We start from the raw sequence: 23,383 nt of genomic DNA on the forward strand, positions 1-23,383 counted from the left end.
ATGTTACATACTTACATGGCTTCTCAGAAGTCAGAACTACAAATAATTGAAGATAGATTCATAAACCACATTGCAAACCAAAATCCATACTATATCAAAATCTACAGATTGCGTACACCAAAATTAGCCCCTAAACATCATACTGACACCAACGACATATGTTTGTATAGATTGAAAATTACGATAAGCCATAAATACTAAGAGTTATGCCTGACTGGAACTGTTGAGTTAGTTACCACCTCGTACCTCTCTCTATCTAGAACAAAAACTGTAATCTAAACTTTACAAAACCTCTATGTTGATGGTGTCTATTGGGACTAAAACCATCAATAGGCTATTATATACCTTTATCTAGACGGTGTTTCTGATGGTTGACTATTCAAAGCAGAATTTGAAGGATTGGATGATGCTACGGTACCGTTTTCCTCAGGTGCTGAGCCACCCCACTTTGGATCTGCATCAGCTGGTTCTAAAACATGAACCGAACCGTCGCTCATTCCAAGTGCAAATTGGCGGGGATCAGATGGATGAGCTGCAATGACCATAGGATACGCAGTGCTATTGCTGCTGCCAAAAAAAACACTCCACATAATTAGAGGTGGCAATAAACCAGTTTACTAATGGATGTGGGTCGTGTTCAATCTTAAATGGGACAAGTGAAAAAGTTAGCTAAATGGGGTAAAAAGTCTTCTCAAGTATGTTTATTAGCATACATCCTAAATCACTTTATGCAACAACCATGACTTCCTATTAGTTGTGTAATAGTAATATGGTATAGGAAACAATGGATCAATCATCATTATGTAAGCAATTTGAAGTTACTCTTTCGTTGCATACCTGGAAACTGATGAGGATATGTAGGCAGAAGGCGCAATTCGACATCGAAGCCTTAAACTCTCAGCACCAAAAACTCCAATAGCACCATCCAAAAATCCAGTATATAATAGTAACCCGTCACATGAGTATATTGCACTTGAAATTGGAGCAGAAAGAGAATCTCTTGGAAACCACTGCAAGAGGATCACTTCAATCAGATATACTAAATTTGATCATATAAAATACATCAAACATACGAAGTCTCAAATTACCCCCTGGACAGATGCCGAAACTATTTTAAAATTCTAATAGGCAAGCATATGAAATTTTAGAGAATATATATAAAGAATGATTCATCAAATCCAGTGGCTAAACATGTATGCCTGAAAACTAGTTAGGAAAATTTTCTAATACCAGGAACCTAATATAAAAGGCATTTCCAACTATTTACCAGTTTCAAGCATTCCAATTGGTAGTCATAAATAGCAATTTGACTTTCATGTATTACGAGAAGATGGCGTTGATCATTATGAAACTGTACTCTAGTTTCCCCAACAAGAGAGCCTGGATACCCAGGTGGCGATTGTATACTTCTTGATTTCCTCTTCTCCCATCCATTAATATTCCAGATACATAGCTGTACTTCAGTCAAAACATACAATCTTTTAAGAACATCAAAATATATTATTTCATACTCTTTTCCCAGACAGAAAGTTAACTCTACTTGCCTGAGCATCAGCTCCAGCTGAAACCAATGAGTTTAATGTCTGTGAAAAAGCAAGTCCTGTGATCGGTTTCTGGTGTCCTTTGAGCTTCATTTTGACCTATTAAAACAATCAAGGGTGAGATAAGATGGTTTTGACCTTTACTCAACATTTTTCTCCTTCCAGAAAGGGCAGAAGAAAACTAGAAAAAAGTAAATCATATGACAAACAATGCACTTACAAAGCTTCTAATAGAGCAATGTTTTTAAGATCTATATAAACCAACTAATAAAGAGGTGAAGAGTACCTCATCAACCCTAACATTGTAAATTTGTATGGTAGAATCCTCCATTCCAATGGCAACAATATTATTGTCTTGAGGATGAAACGCCAAGTACGTCGCTGCAGGCGGCGGCGGCATGCAAGTTGTCATGACCTGAAGTTTGACCAACTTAGATACCCACTTACCATCAACACATTCCATATGGTATTGTAAAATCGCATAATAATAAAATACGATATAAAATATTTAAGATACCTTGAAAGTCATCATGTTGAACAGGGAGACTTTCCCACCAGAGGCAGACATGACATAAGAATCATTCTTTGATAAAGCTATGCATGCTGGTGACTCTTCAGCAGATTTACTCTCATTTACATCATTAGACATTAGAGCCCCATTTGTAGGTTGCCACAATTGTGGGACAATAGATGCAGTTGACTGGACTTGCACAACGACGAATTAGACTTTAACATATGAAGAAGTATTTTAATCAGAAATATTCATCAAGCCCACAAACCTTCCCATATGGATTGCGTTCATTTCGTTGCCATTTCCAAAGTTTATGAATGGCGTTTGAAGCAAGTGCAAGTAAAGCAAACCCGGAATTGGTATAAATTAGCCGCATAACCTGCAGCATCAACTCTTATTTGAAATGTTTCAAGCCAGATAAAGGTGGCTACTAAACAAAGATCATAGTGAAGATAATTATATTGCTATAAAATATAATACAATTACTGTGGCTATATTTGACACACACAGTAACTGTTTGTGAGAAGTTCACCCTTCCAGAATCAACCGACAACCCATTTTGGCCCATACCATACTCATTAATCTTTAACAACCCAGCCCAGAATCCACGCCCCCCCCCCCCCCCCCCCCCCCAAAAAAAAAAAAAAATGTTTATCACATGTAACAAATCTGGCTCTCTATTAACATGGCAATATTTCTACTTCACAATGGGGCTACTGACATCTCTGATACCTCAGCAACAAAATAAAAACATAATAGTAACTCTCTCTCTATATATATATATATACAGAACGTCCAAAGTGGATATTGATGCGATTTTAATGTGATCGAGAAAGCATAATAGCATATCCTTCCAAGCATAGAGCAGTTTGCAATGAATAACCCAAACACAAGTTATATAAACACACCTTGCTGGCAGCAATTGGATCAGGTAGCCTAAGGGCTTTAAGGTGAGAGGAATCAACTATATCTGGGAGCTTCCAGCTTCTGGTTTTGTCAGTACCGTCCACTATTCTGGGTTTAATATCCACAGCTTTACTGCTTTCTGCATTAGCCTGCAATGCAAACATACATCAAGAGTTAAAACCTTCAATATAAATAAAATTATGTACGATCAAAGGGGATGACTTACAAGATTGCCAATCGATAATGGAGTTTGCTTTCTATCACGTTCTACAGCAGAGACATTAGTAAGAGGACCTAACGGGCCAGGAATAGAAGGCTGCAGAGGAAGTATTTAGGTAATTAGATATATCAATGATTTTTCTAGATTAACCTACGCATCCAGCCCGCTTTGCGAGCTGACTAATCCCTAGCCTGGACAGGTGAACCTCCTTGGCTACAAGGGTGTATATCAATGATATAAAAAGAACATACAAAATCAGTTAAATAAGATGGAACAAATTACTTTAATTGTATCAGAAAATGCTCGAGACCCCTCATATGCTCGACTCTCTAGGACCCGTAGCATGCGCTGCCCATCACCATTTGCCAATAACTTTATTCCATTGCCACTAGTGGTCACTGCCAGTAATGATCCTTCCTTGTTAAACCTCAATCTAGGCCTTGCCTGAAACAAATGGAGGAGTTCAAGAATAATGTAACTAAAGTGAAACTTCATATTTATGACCATTACTAATAATCCTATCATTTAAGGAGTATACGATGAGTCCATAATAAAATGAAAGTCATAACGTATTCTCACAGGTAACCCATCATCTGCATCTGTAACAGTCAGCATATTGGTACTATCCATGTCCCAAAACTTTATTTGAAACTCATCTCCGGCAGCTAAGAAACGATTTCTTGTTGTGTCGAACTGTACAACCCCCATTGACCGCTTTCTAAAACCAGAATATTCCCTCTTAATGGCTCCTTCGCTCTCATTCCATTCAACCAAGTGGGCTTCACCTTCTTTGCTTGTTCCACAAGAGAACAGTCTGAAACAACATTAACTTTAAAATGTTACACAAGAGAGAGCATTTGCAAAAATAATATAATAATAATAATAATAATAATAATAATAAATAATAATAATAATAATAATAATAATAATAAATAATAATATTAATAATAATAATAAATAATAATAATATTAATGATATGACACATCTTTGAACTTCATTTAATGTCTATCTAAGTATAACCTGGTTCCATCAGCGCTATATGCCATTGTAGTGCACCATTGGCCAGGGGCATCATAATCTACTCTCGACCCCAGACAATCATAAAGCCATGCTTTGATTTTCCCATCAATTGCAGTTGAGAAAATAAACTACACAAAAATCAAATGGGGTGATTCTTTAGGTTCACAAGTAAATCATAGATCACTGAGTACTTTGGGAAACAAATAAATAATAATTGATGTTAGTGAAAATAAAACAAAAGGAAAAAATAAACAGAGTAATGCAAAGATACTTGCCTGTATTTGTTCTTTATAGTGAGGGCAAACAGAGTACACAGGAGCCTCATGACCCTCAAATGTATACTGCTTGCGTCCAGCTACAGCATCCCATACCTATTACCAAAGATGAAAGAATGATTACATGAGCCCAGATTCTCTTTTTTATAGACAAATGTACCTTAATAGTTCTATCATCACCACACGTGACTATACACAATTGCTTATTAGGATGAGCAAAAGCAATATCGTTTACACCACCAGCATGCGCTTCTATCTGAAATGTAAAAGATCCATCACAAAATTAAGATCAACGCTTTGAACTTTTAGGAAACTAAACGGAAAAATAAAAGTGACGGATTTACCTCCAAGTGATCCCTTAACTCCCCTGATGTGTTGTATGTATATATCTGGACAATGTGCTTAGAGAAGGCAACACCTATGGCAGGGAAAATATAAACATGAATGAACACAAACAAAGTGATATGAAAGTAAACAGAATTTGTATATGACAGGAATACGTGTTTCAGTATACCAAGTATTGATCCATCCGGTCCCCATATGCACCGATTAACAGCTACTGCTGCGTCCTTTACCAAAGTTGTCTGGGCATGAAGTCAACCATATTCACATTAGATAAAATTAAAAAATCTTAAGGATGATACTTTAAATAAGAGACGTGCATCAAATTATACAAATTGAATACTTTACAAGTACCAAGGTGGAATGATACCAAGGCTAAAGGATCCAAACCTGAAAAGGCATTGAAAGAGCAGATATATCCCAAACCTTGAAGGGTTTGTGCACCAATTTTTCTCGAGATCCAACCTCCCAGATGCTTATCTCGCCAACATTTGTTCCAGCTTAAAGACATTTAACATAATAAGCAATATGTATTTAGTTGTAAACATCTAGTTACCTTTTTTTCTCCAATGTATATCAAATTTATATCAAAAAATGCTTGTAGTTAAAGCCAACAGATTGGAAATTAACCTAGGAGAATAGTATGTTGTTGAGGATGGAAGTCCATGCACATCACACTGGAACCCTGGTTAAGGTTCCGAACCACAGTTTTAGGAAGATCATCTGGTGAATATGTAGTGCGAGGATGAGTTGAACCAGAGAATGACACCTATATCATATCCGATCATCTTAGCATGGAAAAACTAATAGCCATAGAGCACAGAACCTCAAACAATAACATCATTGCATACCTCATCCGACGAGCCAACACGTACACGTTTCATCAAGTGCTCAGAATCAGCCATTTGATATTCCAATCCGGGACCACCAGGCGGTGTCCGTGGATGCTTCAGAAATGAAGCTACACATGTAAGAGCAAAGCATCAAACGATGCATTTCATGCATGCTTTCGCATGATTTTAAGAAATGTAATGGCAACTACACCAAACACCAACCTGCGACTTGAGGCTGCATAAGTCCAGGAGGAAGTCCAGGAGGTCCAGCTGCAACAGCACCATGAGGCATGGAAGGATTAGCAGTCGCCATCCACCCGGCAATTGCACCAGCTGGAGGAGAAACAACAGGCTGGAATGGCTGCGCGCAAGAAAGTCTAACTTAACCAATGTGTGTGTTACACACTAACATGAAAGCATAAAAAATTAAACAACACTTACTCCATGTGCTCCAATTGGAGGAAATACCCCAGTTTTAGGAATAGGTCCATTTAGGGAACTGTTGGTAGGGAGAGAACCTCGACCTCCGTTATTAGAAGCACAAGTATGATCAGTAAAGAGAGTTTTAATATCAGGATTGGGGCGTGGATTCTTGCAAAGTTGATGCTGCCAGTTAAGACTGAAAAGAGGGGTATATTAGAAACGAATGATCAAATAAAGAAATTTATAAGATAAACTTTTATAGATTTACACTGAAGGTAATTATTATATCGAAATAGAGAGCCTTCTGATGGTAAACTAGCATATCATAGCAATAGAACCACAAAAAGCGAGCAGGGGGATTGACTCATAGTGGATGGGACCACATAAAAGGACTTACAGGTAATGCAAAATATCGGGACATTTTTAAATCCATAATCAAAACATAACCGTATACATTACACTAACACCTGTTCACATTGTAAAATAAAGTAACTACAATTAAGAAATCGGTAAAAAAGCAGATGGGCTCAGGACCTTTGATTAATCAATGTCCGCAGCCGGGAAGCTTTGAAAACGGGAAAGGCAAGCTTCTCTCTAAACAATGGGTTTGCTTCAATAAGCTTTTTCAGCTCAACCAGCATAATACTTCGTGCTGATTTGGTGTCCCCGTACTTTGAGAGCTGCTCATTCTGCCTAAATCACATAACAAAAATTAAGGTCAACCAAAACACCAGATTATCACTAAGGGAACACTTGAAATGGACATGAAAAGTATACAAAGTTACCTAAAGTTGTCAAGCGTTAGTAGTTGGGTGATCTCCTTAAAAAGCTCCTCATTAAAGGTGGAAAAGACTCTCAAATCCTTAACAAGAATTTCTACAGCTTTTGCCCGGTCGGACCTAAAATTAGCAACTCAAATGTCAATAAATAAACCAATGCAGGACATGAAACGAACTCTGGTTCTAAAATGTGGCAAATATGAAAAGCATTAGACTTGCCTATCAAGAGCTTCAAGGTACTTTTGTTTCCTTATCTCAAAGAATATCTTCATTGAGTAACGATTATCTTCAACCTTTGTAAACCCACAAAGATATCGCTCAACTTCATCCCATTCACCTGCTTGAACTTGATCCTCAAAATACTTCATATTGAAGTAAAATGCAGATTCTTGTTCCAACCTAAACACATTATAGTTCACACAAACATCTAAATATATAGTCGTAAGTCCACATAACCGACATATATAACAAAAATACACTCACTTGTGTACAGTTTCCTTAAACTTTTCCTCATCCAAGAATTGCAGGATTAGGAAAACCAGTTCCCGACTTAAGGACGACATAGCTCCTGCTGCAGGCGCCCCAAGATACTCCAGCGCAAATATTCTTTTATAAACTCACAACAACTTACATATACATATATATCTATATCTATATAATCACCCAACACCAAACACCCTCTAATCTTCACCTTCTTCAATCCCTTAATTCTGTAACAGAAACATTACTATTATTACATTCAAAATTATGAGTTTACTTAGAAATAGAAATTAAAAACTACATTCAGGTACACAAATTCATTTCCCCTGATTTTTTTCTTAGTTTCCTCCAATAACTTACCCCATTTACCACAAAATTATTCAATATATACAAAAATTTACAAGAGAAATTTTTTATATAAGTATATAACTATCCTTCATCTAACTTCAAATTTTTTAACTTTATTTACATAAAGATATATACAAGTAAAATATGGTTTTAACCACAAATAACTTGTTTAACTAAATCTATGCAAAATTCATAGCAAAATTTCAGTTAACATAGATCAAACAAACAATTACTAAAAAACTATACTTTAAAGCAATAATTAAGAAAAAAAAATCATCAAACACTTACTGATTAGTTTTTTTTTATATAAATTAAATAAAACTGAAAGTTAGGGTTTCAAAAAGCAATAGCAGCAGAAACAGAGCAACTTCTGTATTTTTTTTTTCCTGAAAAAACCGCTAACACGTCCTTTTTTTCTACTTTCTTTCTTTCTATCTCTATATCTCTCTGTATATAGACATATCTATATATGTGTGTGTTTTTTTGTGTGAGTGTGAGTGTCACTTTCTCTCTCTCTCTATATATATATATAGATATAGATACATACACGTGGACAGTTACCTTTCTCTCTCTAGGAATTCTTCTCTCTCTTCTTTTGTTTTTAGTTGTATCTCTCTCCTACTACCGGTCTTTCTGTCTGATTAATCACTTGGGGGTTTGATAAAGTGACGGGGATGTGAGCGAGACAGTAAGGTGGGAAGTGAGTGCGTGGAAGGTTTTTATTGACTGTGAGGGTGAGTCATGGTGACTTACGGATGTAATTGATTAATTACAAGGGTATTTGTGGTTTCTTTTTGTGAAATTTTGGAACTTTATTAAACGCTCTGTTCATTTTTCTTTTACTTTCTTCTATCGCTTTTTACTTTGAAGTGCTAGATTCTTTGATGATTTTATTATGGTGGGCCTGGAGGAAAAAAAAAAATTAATCCTTATAATTTATGAGTTTATAAATTTTCCAAGTTTATAAGATGAACAAATATGAAAATTGAACGAGTAAAATTATGAAAGTAATTAAATATAATCCACTTATCAATTCATATAATTTTAAAAAAACTTTAATCTAATATTTAGAATGATTAATCATTGTTTCTAACTCTAACATTCATCAAAATAAAATATTCCTTTTAAATATTTCTAATCACATAAAAATATTATGCTACGTACCAATGTCTCTAAAATAGGACCTCTTTTAGAGCTTCACATAGAACGTTTTTGCTATCTTTTTTAAACTAACTTAACATTCACGTAACTTAAAAGCATAAATAACAAACAAATTAAAATTTACCTAATAATACACAACTAATAATTAAATAACCAAACGGATTGAATTGGTGGCGCATATGGCGCGATTTAGCCACCACTGTATTTGTCTCGATAAATATTCGACTGGTGTTTGAGATGGAGGAATGCATTGATTATTTTCATCTAATACAACTTTTTTTTCATTGTTAATTCGCTATCTTTTGTTGTATGGAAAAAGCATATAATGAAAAAGTTAGATTTTATAAAATATGAAGAGAAAGAAAGAAAGATTGTATAAAAGTGTGGAGAATGGGGCAAAAGCTGAAGATTTTATACATTTATAAAATTTAAAAGAAAAAGTTTTTTTTAAAAACTAATAATTTTAACGGCATTCTCTTTTTAATAAACACGAATGAGCGGACGTCCAATTTGTATTGGGAACTTTTTTTTTTTTGCTAAGTCACTCAGGGGGCGGTGTACGGGGCAACAAAGATCGACATAAAGGGAAAACACCCCATTCCAAATAATCTAATGATTGTCTATTTTTGCAGATAGTCTTAAGTCATAACAGTTAATTTTTTGGTTACAAAGAAAAGGTTAATACACTTAAAATCGATTTTGAAAAAAAAGAAGATTCATATATCTGATTTTTATGGTTTAAAATTATTAATGTGTCGTCAGACCGTTAAATATTGATACACAATTAGAAATTATATGAATTTTATGGATTTATAATTTATCAAAATATTGACAATTCTTAGTTTTCAAAATATAACTTTTATGTTTATCATGTTAAGAAAGCAAATGATATGATTATAATTTACATATTTAAAATATACATGAACCATGTACTAAATTGTGAACAACAACTTTTAAGTACTTTTTATGTATTCTCATCTTACTTTATCAATGAACTGCGACAAATCCTCAAACAATTTATTTTTATCTTTACTCTCTTATAAAAAGGAATGAACTCTTTTTATTTTAGGTAATTCAACTAGAATTACTCTTGACTTTTTATGTTTTGTCCTTAATGAATTATAATTTACACTTTAAATCTTTATTTTAATAATTAACACTTTAAGCCCTTATCTTCTAAATTTTTTACTATCACAATTATATCAACCTACACTACTTGACACCGCCACCACCACCACCACCAATAGTACCATCACCGACACCATCAAACTGTTTTCCCACCACCGCCGCCGTATTGCGCGGGTATCATGCGTGTCTAAGATTTAAGTGAGGTTAGATTTATATATATATATATATATATATGGGGGATGAGAATATAAGGCTGTCGGGTATCTAAGCTTAGGTGTGGAACACTCACATATTGTTTTTTATAAAAATCATGGGGGCCCATGCATTTATTCAGTAATAAAGAATTAATAAGCTTAGGTGCCGGACAACCTTATATTCCCTTTTCCCTATATATATATTGAGTATCTTCATCTCATTAATTCATAACGTGATTTTTTCATAATATATTATATGCTATGTAACAATATTATTTTTTTAACGAGTATTTGAAAATTTTGTTTAGAAATCTTTTTATCTAAATTTTGTTTAGAAATTTCTTTTATCTAAATCTTGTGTAGAATTTTTTTTATATAAATTAATTTTTTATAGAAAGTTATCTATATATATATATATTGTTATAAAACAAACAACCCATAGAGTTCCAGGCTTCCGGTGTAGTAAGAGCCTGCCCAATGGGTTTGTCCCTGGGTTCGTTCGAGGTGGACGGACGAGTCCAGGTATGGACTCGTCCCCCACTCGTTCACTAGGGTCGTCCATGACGTTTGTCTTCAGATGACGAACATAAAGTGTTATTTTTTTTATTTTTTTATTTTTGAATTCAACGTCTAGTTTAAAGAAGAAGACAAAAAAAAGTTTATGGAAATGACAAAACAGGTCCCTGTAATGACAGCTTTGACCAGAACTAGTTTAAAAAAGTGACACTTTTAGTCCTCAACGACTAGTTTTTCATAATTCCTATATATACACCTTTATTGAAGCACTAGAAACACACCACTTTTTCATTATTCAGATATATTAACACATACCAATCCATTTTAACAACAAATCATGCCAAGCTTCAACAACCAAAGAGCCGATGATTTCTTTAACGCTTTGAACGATGTGAATCAATCGTTCTCGAACCAACCACCACCCCAACCGTTCATGCCACATCCAAATGACCCCCATTTTCAACAATTCATGGCAGCTTATTATGCTCAACTTGCCTCTCCACAAACCCTTAATTTCTACCGTGGGGGGTAATCGTCGGCATGAGGTTTTCAACAACCCGATCAACCAATGTCGTTTTTCTTTCATTTTTAGGTTGTGTGTTTTTTTTAATAGTACTTTTTTTTATATTCTAAATGTATTTTCATTTTATTTAAAATTTATGTTAATGGAGTAAAATGTGTTTTATTTATATTTAGCGACTTGTTAGGTTTAGTGTTTATAATAATAAAAAAAAGGAAAAAGTGAGTATGAGGCTGTTATGCACCCAACTTGGGTGAAAAACCCCTCACATACTAATATTTTAAATAAATACATGGCCCCCTGATTTTTACCTTTTAAAAAAGGTATGTGAGGGGTTTTTCACCCAACTTAGGTGCCTAACAACCTCATATTCCCTTCCCCATAGAAAAAAAAAGATTGCTACGGATCATTCATCTATAAAAAGTACCAACCCACCAACTGAACCCCAGTGGAAAACTAATCAGCCCGTTTCCACTTGTAAGGGCTTTCACTATATAACAACTTATCCGGAACGTCCCGGAGCTCCAAGAAGCTAAACACCAATGTTACTGAGCGTCCTCATCAAACTTCTTCAGGAAGAAGTTGGGAGAAGTTCGGAGGGAGAGTCCCGGATGATCTGGCGCTAGAGTTGGGACAAGAAGTTCTGTTAAATTATTACAATCCTTGCTTGAATCTCTTCGTCTTTATTTACTTATTCTCTATGCTGAGCATGTGCAGGATTATGGGCTACTGAAGCTTGTTCTGGACTCTTAAGGACCAATTATGACAACTTGGATACCTGAAGGACGACTTAAGGACTTGAAGTGTACAAGAAATAGAAGACTAGCCTTGACTGCTATGTTGACTCTTCTTGAAGGACTCAAATTGTAAATTTACATGTGATGTGACCGTTGTCAGCTTATATTAGCTGCCATTGTCTCCTAGTATTATGATTCTTTCTTTTCAGTCATTTTTTAAAATCTTGTACGATGTAGTGACTGTACGATTGAATCTCCTTTTTATGTTGCCATTGTAATTCTGTTTCTCTTAATTTTATTTTTTTGTAATAGTTCAAGAACCCTAAATTATTAATGAATCAGCTATTTAGCAATATTGTGTTGTCAATCTATATTATTTTTCATGGTATCAGAGACAGGTTCCCTATGTGTCATCTCAATCGATTCTGTTTTACATCTCTACTCTTATTATAGGGTTCAGATTATTATTGATTGAGTAAATTATCTATCCAGTTATCTTTTTCCAAAATCATCGTCTTGATTTTTGGATCGGTTTTATTTATCCTTTTTTATTTTATTTTTAAATTCATCACCTCTTATTCACTTATTTCTCTCAAGAATAAGTGATTTATTAAGAGCTGAGATTGATTTGTTGTGTTGGACCCAAACTATATCGTGTTTAGGGTTTGATCTTCAAAACCAAAACAACAAAAAAACCCCTTTTTATTCTTTTCTTTTCTTCGGTTGTTTATGCTGGATAAACATTATTGTCCCTAAAAGTGTTTAAGGAATTACTGTTGGAGACCCCACTGTAAGTGTTCTATCCTACTCTATCTGTAGCAAATGCCTTCAAAGCTGGTGTGCTCCCAGTATGAAGTGTTTGGCCTATAGGTAGGGATCTTTTTGTTTGTCTCTTAAGTTAGTTGTTATATGTTGGATTACTATTTTGCTAAGTCTGTGGGTTATCTTTGTCTGCATCTGTGTTCTTACTAACTCTTGTGGTAGAAGAGAGAGCACTTTGTAATACTTGTCTTGGCACTTGAGTGTCCATTGAATCTGGTTCCTTACTCTGTTGCTCTTTAGGCTGCTTGTTTATCTGTTTTATCTCCTATCTGGTTGTGTGTTCTTGTTCTTTGTTGTGTTGGTTGTTCTGGAAAAATGAATCCAAATTCAACTATTGAACCTAATCTTGGTTTTGAAACTAATCCTGAACCTAATGTGATTCTTAATGATGTTAATGATAATTTGAGTGAAAGTTTCCTTCAACCAACTCAAATTAGCAAATTGGATTTTGGAGACCCTTTGTACCTTCATGCCAGTGACACCTCTGGCACACCCCTTATTGGTTTTAAATTGAAAGGAACAGAGAACTATAAAGTATGGGCTTGTGCTATGACCCTTGCTCTTGAAACTAAGAATAAAATGGGATTTATAAATGGAACTGTTTTAAAGAATTATAATGATGAAAATTTATCAAGGCAATGGGATAGGTGCAACTCTGTTGTCCTATCTTGGATTTTAGGTTCTGTAAGTGAAGAAGTCTATTTAGGCCAAATCTTTTCAAAAGAAGCTAATGTATGTTGGGAAGAACTTAGAGAAACATATGACAAGGTAGATGGTTCAATTATATTTAATCTGCATCAAAGCATTAACTCTCTTACTCAAAGTGGGTCACCTATTTCTGAATATTATCACAAGTTGAACTCTCTTTGGAAACAATATGATGCTATGGTACATTTGCCTACTTGTGTTTGTCATGCTGCTCAAGATTTTAAAAGTCATACTCAAGTCATGAAGCTAATGCAATTTCTAATGGGCTTAGATGATGAATATTTACTTGTTAGAAGTAACATCCTAACTAGAGACCCTCTACCCAATGTCAAAACTGCTTTTGCCATCATTTCAAGAGAAGAGTCTCACAGGGGTATCACTGTGAAAGATTCTAAACAAAAACAACAACCTGCTGCTTTTGTGTCTAAATACAATGAAACCAAAAAATCTTTTAACAGACCCTCTTTTAACCCTACTAATAACAAACCTGCCTTTAACCCTAACTTTAACAGGGGACCAAATAGTGATTTAAAGTGCACTAAGTGTCTCAGGACTGGTCACACCATTGACAAATGCTTTGAAATTTATGGTGTTCCTCCACATTACAGTAATTCAAATTATAAGAGAAATGCCAGCTTTTACAATCCTTCAAAGTTTTATGATTCACAAAGCAGGTTTTCAAATGATCAATACAGGTCCTCTAGTGATCATACTAAAAGATTTTCAAATAATAATGTTGTTTCTGACAATGCTCACTCTTTCAATCACACTTCACCTTTTCCTGAGCAGTCTCATCCATCCTCATCTATGCAATTGACTCTTGAGCAGTTTGCTCAGATCATGAATCTTATCAATGATAAAAATGGAAATCCAAGGAGTCAAGCCAATATGGCAGGTACTGTTCAGAACTCTAGCAGGTTTTTTAATCAGAATTTTAATAAGTTTTTCTGTGCAACTATTCAACTAAATAAATAAGAAAAACTATTTATTGGTTGGATCATAGATTCAGGTGCAAATCAACACATGATATGCTGTGACAGATACTTGATTGATCCTATTGACATATCTGATTTAAACCTTACTGTTGGTCACCCTAATGGGACTCAAGCTAAAATCAGAAAAATTGGAAATCTTAAACTCTCTGATGATATTATAATATATGATGTTCTCTTTGTTCCTGAATACTGTGTCAACCTGTTGTCTGTTCACAAACTTGCTAAGGATAGCAACTTGTTTATTGGTTTTGACAATAATAAGTGCTACATACAGGACTTGAGCAAAAGGATAATTGTGGGGACTGGTAGTGAAACAGGGGGCCTTTATCTGTTTGATACTGATAAGAAAGGTAGGAATTATGTGCTTAGTAATAATAGTCTTGGGTCTACCTTGTCCTCTAATGTGTGGCACAATAGACTTGGTCATCCTGCTGACCAAGTCCTGCATGTGTTAAATCTAAAACCTGATTGCACCTCACCTTGTGAAGTATGTCTTAAAGCAAAACAAATTAGAGAACCCTTTCCTCTTAGTAATCACACTAGTACTGATGTTGGTGACCTTGTGCATATTGATCTTTGGGGACCTTATAAGGTCACCAGTAGGGATGGGTACAAGATGTTCTTGACTATTGTTGATGATTTTTCCAAAGTTGTTTGGGTTTACCTACTTAAATCCAAAGATGAAACCTTTGATAATTTAGTGTCCTTTTACAATCTTCTTCAAACTCAGTTTAAAAGGAAAGTAAAAATTTTTAGAAGTGATAATGGTTCTGAATTTGTCAACTAAAGATTAAATAATTTTATGACCTTAAATGGAATAATGCATCATACATCTTGTGCCTACACCCCTCAACAGAATGGTGTGATTGAGAGGAAACATAGACACCTGCTCAATGTGGCTAGGTGCCTTATGTTTCAGGGGGGAATCCCTTTTAATCTTTGGTCTGAATGTATTCTAACTGCAACTTATCTCATTAACAGGCTCCCTTCCTCTGTACTTGGTGGTATGTCTCCTTATGAAAACTTTTTCAATTCTAAACCTAATCTGTCTCATCTCAGGGTGTTTGGATGTTTATGTTATGCAAAAATTTTAAATAACTTTGATAAATTTGCTCCCAGATCTGAAAAATGCATTCTAATTGGTTATTCAAATGCAAAAAAGGGTATAAACTCCTTAGTCTTGAAAACAGAAGCATCTTCTTTTCAAGGGATGTCAAATTCTTTGAAGATATAATACCTTTAAAAAATCAAAAAAACAATGAAAATTATCAAAAAAATATAAATACTCTCAATTTCTTTGATCTTATGCTTAATGAAACTCCAAACATCCAAAGTCCCTATGATGAAGAGATAGATCATAATGGAAGTGATGGCAACCATGTTACCCCAATTGACAGGACTCCAAGTCCTTCAGTTGGTGGAGGCAGAACTGCAACACCTTCAAATGAAGATAATCTTAATTCTGAGGGCAATGATCCCTCTTCTCCTATCCTTTCTCAACCATCAAGTACTAGTGAAGGATCTGTTCCCACTCCTCCTGTTCAGTTAAGGAGATCTAATAGACAAGGTTATTTACCTAAAAGCTTGCATGATTTTAAATTAGATGGGAAGGTTAAATATGGTCTTGAGAAAGTTGTCAGTTATTCTAGACTTAGTAAGGATAATCTGTGTTTTTCTACTGCCTTAAACAAAAGCATTGAACCAACCACCTTTCTTGAGGCATCTCAAGATAAGAACTGGATTGATGCTATGAACCTTGAGATGGAAGCCCTTAATAGATATGGGACCTGGACCCTTACTGATCTCCCTGAAGGGAGAGAACCCATAGGCTGCAAATGGATCTATAAAATAAAATACAAAGCTAATGACCAAATAGAAAGATACAAGGCCAGACTTGTGGCCAAAGGGTATAGTCAAAGGGCAGGTCTGGACTATGATGAAACCTTTTCACCTGTTGTCAAAATGGACACTAATAGATGCTTACTTGCTTTGGCTGTTCACAACAATTGGACTCTGTACCAGTTGGATGTGAATAATGCCTTTCTTTATGGGAACATAAGTGAAGAAGTGTATATGGTACCTCCTGAAGGGTACTTTAATAAAGATGAGACTAAAGTATGCAAGCTTGTTAAGTCCCTGTATGGGCTTAAACAAGCTCCTAGGAATTGGCATGATAAATTGTCAAAAACCTTTATTCAAAATGGCTTTAAACAAAGTCAAAATGACTATTCCCTTTTTACAAAACAATCTTCAACCTTTTTTGTTGCACTTCTGGTATATGTGGATGATATCATCCTAACTGGGAACAACCCTGCTGAAATCCAGAATGTCAAAACCTTTTTGAACTCAAAATTCCAAATAAAAGACCTTGGCAGGCTCAAGTACTTCCTTGGCATTGAAGTTCTTGACACCAAGGAAGGAATCTATTTGTGTCAAAGGAAATATTGCCTTGAAGTGCTAAATGAGTTTGGATTGCTAGGCTGCAAACCCTCACAAACACCTCTTGAGCAAAACATGACCATTTCTGTTAAAGAATCTGAGAATGACAAACTGCTTAGCAATGTTACTGAATACCAAAAGCTGATTGGGAAACTAATTTACTTAACCCTAACTAGGCCTGACATATCTTTTGTTGTTCAATGCCTTAGCCAATTTATGCATTCTCCTTTGGAATCTCATTTAAAGTGGGCTTTTAGAATACTTAGGAATCTAAAAGGTGCTCCTGGTAAGGGGATTCACATAAAAAAAAGGTGATACCCTTGACTTAAAAGCTTATGTTGATTCTGATTGGGGGAGGTGTTTATCCTCTAGAAGATCTGTAACTGGTTATTGTGTGTATTTGGGTAATTCTCTTGTATCTTGGAGAAGCAAAAAACAGAACATAGTTTCTAGATCCTCCATAGAAGCTGAATACAGGGCCATGGCCTCTATTACTTGTGAAATTTTATGGCTGATAAAGATAATGGAGGATTTGAATATTTTTGCTTCTTTGCCTGTTGACTTGTTCTGTGATAACAAATTTGCCATTTTAATTGCTCAGAACCCTGTTCTTCATGAAAGAACCAAGCACATAGAAATTGATATACATCTGGTTAGGGAAAAGGTAAGTGATGGTGTTATAAAGTTAAAAAAGATTGAATCTGCAAATCAAAATGCTGATATCTTTACCAAAGGTTTGGGTGTTAAACAACATGAGTTTCTTATTTCCAAACTAGGTATGATCAATGTATTTCAAGCTAAGGATTGAGGGGGGATGTTAAATTATTACAATCCTTGCTTGAATCTCTGTCTTTATCTACTTATTCTCTATGCTGAGCATGTGCAGGATTATGGGCTACTGAAGCTTGTTCTGGACTTTTAAGGACCAATTGTGACAACTTGGATACCTGAAGGATGACTTAAGGACTTGAAGTGTACAAGAAATAGAAGACCAGCCTTGACTGCTATGTTGACTCTTCTTGAAGGACTCAAATTGTAAATTTACATGTGATGTGACCGTTGTCAGCTTATATTAGCTGCCATTGTCTCCTCGTATTATGATTCTTTCTTTTCAGTCATTTTTTAAAATCTTGTACGATGTAGTGACTGTACGATTGAATCTCCTTTTTATGTTGCCATTGTAATTCTGTTTCTCTTAATTTTATTTTTTTGTAATAGTTCAAGAACCCTAAATTATTAATGAATCAGCTATTTAGCAATATTGTGTTGTCAATTTATATTATTTTTCAAGTTCTAAGAAACTGGGCCTTATAAATTATAATCACCGTTCTAATTGGCATTACCTGATTTATATGTACTTCATGATTCCCATTATATTCTATCTTTTATATATATCATTCCCTTAAATCGACCATTAATTGTTTTTCATTCGATCATTGAAAAACTTAGACCTTTATATAATTGATTTTGACTGTCTAAGATAAAAATTCATTTGCTTTTAGTTTCATACTTTCATGTTATGTTACAGTACATTTTTAATAATGAGCAAATAAAATACTGAATAACCATATATATTATATATGAATTAAATCACAAACAACAACTTAGAAGAAAAAATAAAATATTTGCTAATCATGGAGCTGCATGCTATGCTTATACACCCTATCGACCTTCCATAACTGTGATTGTCATATTGTTCACAGAACAATCTTTCTCGTTGCTTTCCGAAGTTGACTTTGACTCCACTTTTCCTATGACGAACGCCGGTTTGTTTGGTGTGGGTAATGACATGGTGTCGTTGAGAAGCATGGAGATCATATCTGATGTTGTTGGCCTATCTGCTGCGCTTTCTTGCACACAAAGAAGGGCGACGTGCACTGACCTCAAAAATTGTTGTATGACACAAGTATTTCCGAGGGTTTGGTCTTTTAACTCCAGTGTATCTCCTTGTTGCCATAGCTCCCATGCCTAATTTTAGGAAAGAATTACTTAGTAACTCATATACGATATATAATGTTTCTTCTACTTTGTAGATACAAGCCACTCTAATAGTAAGCCCTTCTGTCTAGAAATAGTTTGATGGCCTGGAAGTAACAAATGAAAAGTACGTAGGTATTTTAGACAACAAACTACGTTTTGAAGATCCCGTATCATGGTGAAAGAATTGATTTAACTGTTTTCCCTAGAATTCCAACAGAGTGGGGTGAGCTAATGATGTTAACAAGTCAAATGAAAATCGTACCCCTCTTTTTAACAAAAAATTATGAAAGTTTTAAAACATGGAGTTCAATTCAGCGGCTACACTTACATATCCAATCAGATTAAACGTCCGATCAAGATGAACAAAACTGCTATTTTTCCTTCCACTGACGATTTCTAGGATCAAGACTCCAAAACTGAAAATATCGGACTTGATGGAGAAAGTCCCTTCCATTGCATACTCAGGAGACATATAGCCACTGAACACAACATGGTCAAATTAACATATCATCGAAATGGTACTCTTTCTGCATTTTGATTTTGCTTATTTAGTGGTATTTAATCTAAGCCACTGAAGATAAATGGGCCTTAAAATCAAACAATTAGGGATAACTTACTATGTTCCGACAACCCTGTTAGTCATTGCCTCTGTTTCATTCTCCTTGAATATTCTTGCCATACCAAAATCAGAAATCTTGGGGTTCAAATTCTCATCTAAAAGAATGTTATTGGCTTTTAGATCTCTATGAATAACTCGCATTCTTGAGTATTTATGCAAGTATAACAACCCTTGAGCTATTCCTTCAATGATGTTAAATCGTTTGGGCCAATCTAGTTCCCCCTTTCTGTTTTCATCTACAATAAATTGAAAGTGTCTTTTATATAAGGTTCAACAAGTAAGCCATTGTATATATTTATATGCACTGTAAGTTACAACCAAGCTTACCAAAAAGAAAGAAGTCTAAGCTTTTGTTGGGCATATATTCATAAATTAACATCTTTTCTTCCCTGTGAATACAACAGCCAAGAACTCGAACAAGATTTGTGTGTTGGAGTTTGGCTATGAGTATTAGTTCATTCTTGAATTCCACAAGCCCTTGCCCTGATGTTCTTGACAGCCTTTTAATAGCAATTTCTCGCCCATCACTTAGCTTTCCCTGTTTTAGCAGTATCATGATAACACATGTAGGAACAAAATAGTTTATCAAATATCATCGGATTGAATGTAATTTACCTTGTAAACCGGTCCGAAACCACCCTCTCCTAGCTTATTCTCAACTGAGAAGTCATCTGTGGCTGTCATGATACGGGTAAAACTGAATAATAACAAATCATTTCCTTTCCCACCCTCAGTTTCAAGCTGATGTACATCCTTAAAGCTTTCGGAAGCTGTCAGCTCAAGGAAATATTCATCTCTTTTCCGCCTCTTGTATTCTATAATAAGTAGCCTCAAATTAATAATACTAGAAGTTATAATGCTAAAAATTTTTAAGCTAAGTTTTGATGTTTCTTTTTTCTTTTGGGATTTTGTATTTTTTTTTTTTGCAGTAAATCTATACCTTCTCGCCTTTTTATGCAAACCAGAATTCCCAAACACAGGAAACCCAAAGGAATGACAACAACAATAGGTATCCATATCCATTTCTTGCTTTTTTCAGTCTTGTTTCCTGCATATCGACATGTTTAGATACATAGAGGAATATATCTTAATCGAACCAATTTGGATATGAGATTCTTACCTGTGGTTGGGCTGATTGAATTTTGACTGATCACATATTTTAATGTAGAGTTTTCTCGTGGATTAACCAAAAAGTTATTGCTTCCTGTCCAGATAACACAGCTAGTTCCGTTCGTGGTACTGCTATTAAACCCCACACAGCTACAATTATTCCAGCACTTAATGAAGCAATCACTAATGCTTAGGCTTGAGTTATTATCAGTAGTAATTCTGGTTACATCAGTAGCAAATTCTCCATTCTTTTCACTAAAATTATCACCCTCTTGCCTACACTGAGGCAGTCTCTCCTCTACACAACCATTACTTGAATTGTATCCGTAACAAAACTCAGGGGTCCAAACAGTAGAATTGTCATCATCTTTGATCTGCCCTTTTGGTGTCAAAATCCACATAGGTAAATCTACATTAATTGCATTATAGGAAATGTAATGTTCTTCATTGCTGTAAACAGTAGTAATGTTATAGCGAAATTGACTACGCGGGCTATTTAATGCAAAAAGGTACTGAAATGTTTGACCATTCAGATTTCCACTTGTCCAGTAGGGTTCACCTCGTCTTCGAATCATTAATCTCTGAGATGCTTCTTCCATGGGTTCCCAACTCATAGTAAATGCTCCTGGACCAGGAATTTCAGTACTGAGCCAAGAAGTAAGTGTCCGATTCCGCCCTGTATTTATATCATATCCGAGTTTCATACCTGGTAAAAGTACATTGTTTGGGTGATCAAAACTCTGCCACAAAACCGTCTTGTCAACTTCATTAATCAGCTGGAAATTACCATTGTCTTCAAGGGTTGCTGTCACGTTTGGGTTTCGACCAGCCTGAACATCAGTGATAACCATTAGAGTAGTCTGCCCAGCAGTGATGATCAGGTTTCCGGTTTGGGGGTCAATGGAGAGAGCATGGTTCATGGAGCCTGACACGACTGGTTTGTTTGGATTAGCAACCCATACTTTCCTGGATTCAATGTCATTCGTGTACCAAATTCCCAAGTAACTATTATCTTCATCAAAGAATCCTAATGTGAAATTTCCACCGATGGAAACAAGCTGGTCAGTGGAGTCAAGCTGGCCCCCGACTTTGATTGCTGAAAATGAATTAGGATCTGGACAAAATCTGAGAGTGTAACTGGCACCATTACACGTAAATGTACTAGTTTGATCATCATATATGGTGCTATAGGATCTAGGGCAAGCCAATTTAAAGAATTGAGCATATGCTGTAGGCTTGCATGTGGATGGTGATATAAATGAGCTGCTGCTGCAACAATACTCTGGCGAGCCGAAGGCCTGGCAAGCAGACCTGCATCCACCTCCACCCGTCAACTCTCGTGGGCACCGTCGGTTTAAGTCATTAATGCAACCCGTCTTTGCACAACTACGCAACCCAGAACTTGACCCACCTGTCGCCTCAACAAGCATAGGTAAATTGTAACCGTCGACAAGACTGACATCATAAAAATCCTGGCCATTAAACTGATTGAAAGCAAACTCTGCAATTGTAGTTGGTCCTGTGTATGATCTTCCGTTGCACTCCATTTCACCACCGCAGTCACCGGTAGTGCACGACATGTAGCCAGTGTCATTAAAGGTGCAACCCGTCCGACCCCAGAAACGACCCTGCCACCCAGTTGGAACTTCAAGAGAGATTGATTTACCCCTTGTGAGCTCGAATCCGGTGCTGCTGAAATTTGCTATATTGGGCCTGTTGTCAATGATTGCAGGCCAAACAGTGAAATCACAGTTGTTGACAAAAGTAATATTACTTCCTGAAGCTCCTGCAAATTTGAACAAAAAGTATATAATTCAAAACACAAATTTATTAGTGTTTCAGGATCATAACTTTATTTTCTTATAACTAAAAGCGTTAAGAAGCGTGTTTTAAATAAGCACAACTCTTCAGCTTATATAAGAAACACAATCAGGTATATATGAAATGTACGTGCAAAATCCTATAGGCTATGATTGATTAGTTGCTTACCATTATTAAATAAGCAAAAGTAAAAGACGAATATAATGAATATCAGAAGTATCTGGCGAGGAACCATTATTTAACCTTTTGTATCAGTATAAAAAGTAAAAACAGGTTCATAGCCTATTAGCCCTGAAAAAAGAACGAAAAAAAAAAGAAAAAGAAAAAAAAAAGGTTACTTGTGAATTGTGATGCTAAATGATGGTGGTAGACAATTGGTTCACGGTGTTGACTAGCTGGTCAACTCATATGCAAATTATATGAAAATGAAGTTGATGGCTTCGTAGAAACCACACATATATTAATGGGAAAATTCATAAATGCCTCCACTAAATATCATATTTATCTAATTAATTTTTAAAATATCAAAAAATACATGAACATGATAAGTATTTGTGAGGTAAGAACTAAGAAATTTGGCTTTGGACGTACGGTCTCCTTTTTGACATATTCTAATCCATAATGGAAAAAAACCTTTTTTTGTTTATTACTCGTATTATTATATACTAGCACGTTACCCGCGCAAATGCGACGGTGGTCGTGACAATGCCGTTGTAGTGGGGGACCGAGTGTTAATGGTGGAGACTGCGTTGAGTGGTGTGGATAATTGATGTAAATGGTTAATGAAAATATATTAAAGAATAAATGATTGGTAGTGTAAATTAATCATCAATGTTATGAGATAGTGTATGTGAAAATATTTTAAGGGGTATTAAGTGAAAATATTACATATTTTCAATACTTCCATAAATAAAAGAGGCTATATCTTGAACAAATTAAATGAGTTCATTACAT

General features: G+C 35.3%; 2 protein-coding genes across 3 annotated transcripts; both read right to left on the reverse strand.

The window, feature by feature from the left end:
- Positions 1 to 70: 70 nt before the first annotated feature.
- On the reverse strand, positions 71 to 8,127 carry LOC122599219 (protein TOPLESS-RELATED PROTEIN 2-like). Of its 2 annotated transcripts, none has more exons than XM_043771685.1 (26): positions 7,968 to 8,127; positions 7,335 to 7,561; positions 7,071 to 7,250; positions 6,858 to 6,971; positions 6,607 to 6,765; positions 6,091 to 6,268; positions 5,872 to 6,010; positions 5,668 to 5,777; positions 5,447 to 5,585; positions 5,207 to 5,316; positions 4,989 to 5,058; positions 4,819 to 4,892; positions 4,635 to 4,730; positions 4,475 to 4,570; positions 4,200 to 4,327; positions 3,758 to 3,992; positions 3,461 to 3,622; positions 3,185 to 3,274; positions 2,961 to 3,107; positions 2,321 to 2,431; positions 2,059 to 2,241; positions 1,828 to 1,956; positions 1,545 to 1,640; positions 1,268 to 1,453; positions 838 to 1,010; positions 71 to 564 (listed from the first exon to the last, which is right to left on the reverse strand). In XM_043771685.1, exons 2-26 carry the CDS (start codon positions 7,412 to 7,414, stop codon positions 348 to 350), a joined length of 3,402 nt encoding a protein of 1,133 aa, XP_043627620.1. In that variant the 5' UTR covers positions 7,415 to 7,561; positions 7,968 to 8,127; the 3' UTR covers positions 71 to 347. The 2 variants fall into 2 exon arrangements, with proteins under 2 accessions (XP_043627620.1, XP_043627619.1); XM_043771684.1 differs by having other exon boundaries at positions 71 to 567.
- Positions 8,128 to 18,454: 10,327 nt separating this feature from the next.
- LOC122599675 (G-type lectin S-receptor-like serine/threonine-protein kinase At1g67520) lies at positions 18,455 to 22,708 on the reverse strand. The gene is made up of 8 exons (XM_043772220.1): positions 22,598 to 22,708; positions 20,619 to 22,394; positions 20,439 to 20,546; positions 20,114 to 20,313; positions 19,826 to 20,036; positions 19,497 to 19,734; positions 19,208 to 19,358; positions 18,455 to 18,867 (listed from the first exon to the last, which is right to left on the reverse strand). The coding sequence occupies exons 1-8, from the start codon at positions 22,662 to 22,664 to the stop codon at positions 18,562 to 18,564; spliced, it is 3,057 nt and encodes a 1,018-aa protein (XP_043628155.1). The 5' UTR covers positions 22,665 to 22,708; the 3' UTR covers positions 18,455 to 18,561.
- Positions 22,709 to 23,383: the final 675 nt, after the last annotated feature.

The sequence above is a fragment of the Erigeron canadensis genome, chromosome 5 (genome assembly GCF_010389155.1).
Source record: "Erigeron canadensis isolate Cc75 chromosome 5, C_canadensis_v1, whole genome shotgun sequence".
Lineage (NCBI taxonomy): Eukaryota > Viridiplantae > Streptophyta > Magnoliopsida > Asterales > Asteraceae > Erigeron > Erigeron canadensis.

Excerpts from the sequence above, each read along its gene's own strand:
- LOC122599219 (XM_043771684.1), bottom strand. The coding sequence starts at position 7,414 with ATGTCGTCCTTAAGTCGGGAACTGGTTTTCCTAATCCTGCAATTCTTG. Across the intron at positions 5,778-5,871 it reads TATGCAGCCTCAAGTCGCAG|CTTCATTTCTGAAGCATCCA; the intron begins GTTGGTGTTTGG and ends TTACATGTGTAG. Across the intron at positions 3,108-3,184 it reads CATTATCGATTGGCAATCTT|GCTAATGCAGAAAGCAGTAA; the intron begins GTAAGTCATCCC and ends TTTGCATTGCAG.
- LOC122599675 (XM_043772220.1), bottom strand. The coding sequence starts at position 22,664 with ATGGTTCCTCGCCAGATACTTCTGATATTCATTATATTCGTCTTTTAC. Across the intron at positions 22,395-22,597 it reads CTTTTGCTTATTTAATAATG|GAGCTTCAGGAAGTAATATT; the intron begins GTAAGCAACTAA and ends TCAAATTTGCAG. Across the intron at positions 19,359-19,496 it reads AACAGGGTTGTCGGAACATA|TGGCTATATGTCTCCTGAGT; the intron begins GTAAGTTATCCC and ends TGTTGTGTTCAG.